Source organism: Portunus trituberculatus, unplaced genomic scaffold (assembly GCF_017591435.1).
Source record: "Portunus trituberculatus isolate SZX2019 unplaced genomic scaffold, ASM1759143v1 PGA_scaffold_213__1_contigs__length_14278, whole genome shotgun sequence".
NCBI lineage: Eukaryota > Metazoa > Arthropoda > Malacostraca > Decapoda > Portunidae > Portunus > Portunus trituberculatus.
The window spans coordinates 5,370-9,398 of NW_025541381.1; the positions used below are offsets into that span (position 1 = coordinate 5,370).

Below are 4,029 nucleotides of genomic sequence, written 5' to 3' on the forward strand. Positions count from 1 at the left end.
CAGATTATTTTTACTCTTCCTGTTTTGTCTTTTACAATTTTTAGTGACTGTCGCAGTGCTCTTACTGCTCTCTCTTTATTTCCCTTCACCCATTGGTTTTATCAGCCCTAGAGTGGCTATATCTACTTACCAGAAGAGGATATCGTGTTGGGTTCTGTTGGGTCCCTGGTCACGTTGGTGTTCCAGGGAATGAACACGCAGACCGCCTCGCTAAAGAGGCAGCAAGTCGCGCTCCATCTCCTGCCCTGTTCCGTTTCGAGATGTATTTCATCTAATTCGTGTGGCGGTTGCAGCAATTTGGCAGAGGAGATGGCTAACGGGGGTCGCAACCTCGAAAATGGGAGAGATCACTACTTCCACACTCCCTCAGTGGACATACACCCATGTCCGGGATCGCCGTGCACAGACTTTATTGGCGCGACTTCGTATAGGCCACACGTACCTTACACAAAGTTACCTCCTGACCAGGGACCCTCAACCTTACTGTGATGACTGCCTGGTGCCGCTAACGGTGCAGCACCTACTAGTAGAGTGCCCTAGTTTGACTGACTTAAGACACCGCTACCTCTACCGGTGTCGCGGTAGAGATAGCAGTGCCTATTATCTCTTAAAGGTCCTTGGACCAGAGTGCCTGGCCCAAGGCCATGACGTTTTCAGATTTTTGGGAGAAGCTGGCCTTCTCCCAAAGCTGTGAATTTTATTTTATTTTATTATATGTATTTTAATGTTTTATTTAGTTTGATAGTATTTTTAGTTTTTTACCTTTTTAATTGTATTGTTTTTAACTTTTTAGTTGTTTTTATCAACAATTTTGTCTTTTACATTATTGTAGCGGCGCCAAATGACAAATCCCCATGGACCATTGAAGTTTCAGAGTGTATGATAATTTATGGACCTTACTTTTATTCTCGCTCCTTTTAATACCCGGAAATGTGTGAACAATCACATTGCTCGTGTTTTTTTTTTTTTTTTTTTTTTTAGAATTTGTCTTGTGCTGTGTTTCTAAGTGTTTCCTTATCCAAAACACCTGTGCGTTTTGAGGTGAGTACCTTGTTAAAAGTCAGAGACAAAATTATTAAGATTAAAAGTAAGGCGAGAATTTTTTTTTTCTTTTATGTTCGTTTTTTTTTTTATTGTATTTCATTTTCTGGTGTTGCTAGGGAAACGGCAAAGGAGTTATTAGTACTAGTTCTGTTCTTGACCAGTTCTGGTCTAAACATTTCTGGTCTGAATCAGTTCAAAAGATGCTGCGAACTCACCATTAAAGGTAGTTGTCATCTCGCTCAACGTTACTCTTTGTGTCTCACAACTCAAGGGGGCAGTCACAGCCTGCCCTCTAAATACAACTCTTCTCCTCAACACAAAAGTACCTGCACTTACTACAAACACACCCTTTACTTGAAATTAAAATATGGCGACTCGCAATCCAGGCTCGAAATTCCCTTTTAGGTAGGGGACCATAAATGTCCTCGGGTCGGACTGTTCTTTCGGTAGCAACCCAAAATGTCTGTCAGCTCCTCAACTTTTTCTTCATTAACTTCTGCAACATTCGCGTTCTTAGATCTAATTTTCAATCTGTGGAACACCACCTCTCCTCTACTAAACCTCATCTTCTTTTCCTCACTGAAACACAGATGTCTGAAACAACTGACAGTAGCCCCTTTTCTGTTCCCTCCTACTTTCTCTATCCTCATTTTCGTTAAAAAGGTGGATGTTGCGTCTATGTGTGCAAAGACTTGACTTGCTCTCCTGCCCACGCACTCGAAACTGCCGAGTTTTCCAACATCTGGCTTTGACTTGGTGATATGGGCCCTAATATGGGTACCACCATAAATAAAACTGCTTACGCCACAGTTGGTGGAAGCTGAACAGCGCTTTTATTTTCAACTGCAATATATGAAGTTCATTTCAGCTTTCGAACATGTCATGTGAAAAAAGAAATACAGAATTTGCTTTGCCTTTATTTTTTCTTCCTGAATAACCATTCTGGTAGTTAGAAGTGTGATGACCACGAAGACAATAAGAAGAGAAATATTGAGAGGGAAGCTTGTTATATTTTCTTAGTGAGTAGTGGCTGCTGTGTTGACCAAAACAGACACTATAGATTTAGCTGGCATTACCAAGTTGACAAATTCCTCACTGTCTCTCACATCCACAGATACCTTTTCCATGTTTTCGCCCCTGAAAGAAGAATTGGAAATTGAAAAATTGAAACTTTACGAAAAAAAATTAAAAACGCTTAAAATTAGTACAGGAACACAAAACTGCGATATTATTAATGATAACAAATAATGGGATATGTGCGTATGTCCATGAAATACTCAGCCTAGCTCTGATTTCTAGCAAAGATTCATTTCCGTACATGTTGAGTAGAACAACAGTGGAGGCAGTGTCCGTGGATCCATGCTGGAATGCCGCTACTCGCACGTGTTCATATCCGTTAGACACAGTAGAAGATATAACTCGATCTCCTGGAGCTATAAACTTGCTGAAGTGACCCATCACATAGAACATAGGCTGCTTGTAGAACTCACCTGATTTCTGCAGAAGAAAGAAAAGGAAAAAAATAGAGAACTACAAGGAAAAAGTGTAATGTTAGGACACGTCTATGTATTTTACCGGTGTAGACTGAATGAGGGAATGGCGACTTAAGTTACCTGTATGTCACCATGATACCCAGGTTCTAGATGTAGGTGTAGTGGCCTTACACTAAAGATGCGCTTGGGTGGTGATATGGGTCTTAATATGGGTACCACTATAAATAAAATTGCGTGCGCCGCTGATGGGTGGTAGCTAGACAGCGCTTCCCATACTCTTCAAGTTTACCTACAGGCGCTATAGGCTAAAAAGAAAAAAATATATCAAACTTATACAGTTAGGCATGCCACAAGGAAGTATTCTTGGCCCATTGCTATTCCTACTTTATATATATGATATGAGCTTTTTTTTTTTTTTTTCCTTTAACATGATACAATTTGCTGATGACTCCTGTGAGGGAATCGCCAGTCATCTAAGGACCCATTTAACTACTGTGGGTAAAAGGGAGGAATGGTCGTCCTTCCCCCACGTTTAAGGGTTTCTCTTCCACCTCTTAAATCCTCGAGCAGAAGGGGCTCTGAAGGTGAACTTTTCTCTCAAACCTTTGCTTATAAAGGAGTTATATTATTTTGGTGTTTGTTTTATATGTTGTAAATATTTGTGTGTGCGTGTGGTTGTTGTAATAGTAATGATGATTGTAATGTTTAATGGTTTAATGGTGGTGGTTATAATGGTTTAATGGTGCTCGCGACTGAGTGGGCTGAGTGAGAATAAAGTTACCGCAGCAGCAGTACTCGTCTCCCTTTGCCTCTTGCCTATCGCCAGCCTGCCACAAATTATCTAGACATTTTTCGGACCAGCAGTTACGATGAGTAAGATAAACCAGACCCCTAAAGTGACATCGATGGACCTCCGCTTAATTCTGGAGTTTGACGGCACATCGCAGGCAGTAGAAGAGTGGCTGGCGAAGCTGGAGTTGACTTGCAAGTTACAAGGGATTACTGAGTTGCACGCAGTGCACATAGTACCGCTACGACTCATTGGAAGGGCAATTTTGATGTATTAACAGCTAACTACCGCAAGCAAGAAGTACAGGAAGATAAAGGAAACACTCATCGGCACTTTTTGCTGCAGACAAGTTCACTGCCTAAGAGCAGTTCATCGCACGCAAGCCTCAAGGTGGAGAGCCTGTTGATGTATACCTTGCAGACCTGCATCGCCTCGCTGAGCTTTTCGGCGGCATGTCTGATGCTGCTCTAATATTCTGCTACGATGTTCTGTTGCTTGGAATTGACGTAGTACCCCAGCCAGATCAGCCGGTAAACCAACAACATCGCTTCGCCGAAGGTGATCACGTGTAGATCCGCCATCGCAGCTGGCGATGTGACTCTCAGAGCACCGAGGGTACAGTGTACTCGAGTTGTGTCGGCCCAGAATGTGGAGGTTGATGTTGTGTCTCGTCACGTGCAAGACTTGAGACCCGTTAGGTCA

At 42.2% G+C, this 4,029-nt stretch overlaps 1 protein-coding gene across 1 annotated transcript; it reads right to left on the bottom strand.

Annotated features, from left to right (window-relative positions):
* Positions 1-1,948: 1,948 nt before the first annotated feature.
* LOC123500398 (putative glucosylceramidase 1) lies at positions 1,949-3,561 on the bottom strand. The gene is made up of 3 exons (XM_045249120.1): positions 3,427-3,561; positions 2,363-2,541; positions 1,949-2,181 (listed from the first exon to the last, which is right to left on the bottom strand). The coding sequence occupies exons 1-3, from the start codon at positions 3,559-3,561 to the stop codon at positions 2,061-2,063; spliced, it is 435 nt and encodes a 144-aa protein (XP_045105055.1). The 3' UTR covers positions 1,949-2,060.
* Between the last annotated feature and the right edge of the window lie 468 nt (positions 3,562-4,029).

Excerpts from the sequence above, each read along its gene's own strand:
- LOC123500398 (XM_045249120.1), bottom strand. The coding sequence starts at position 3,561 with ATGTGCACTGCGTGCAACTCAGTAATCCCTTGTAACTTGCAAGTCAAC. Across the intron at positions 2,542-3,426 it reads CCATCGATGTCACTTTAGGG|AAATCAGGTGAGTTCTACAA; the intron begins GTCTGGTTTATC and ends TTTCTTCTGCAG. Across the intron at positions 2,182-2,362 it reads ACTGTTGTTCTACTCAACAT|GGGCGAAAACATGGAAAAGG; the intron begins GTACGGAAATGA and ends TTCTTCTTTCAG.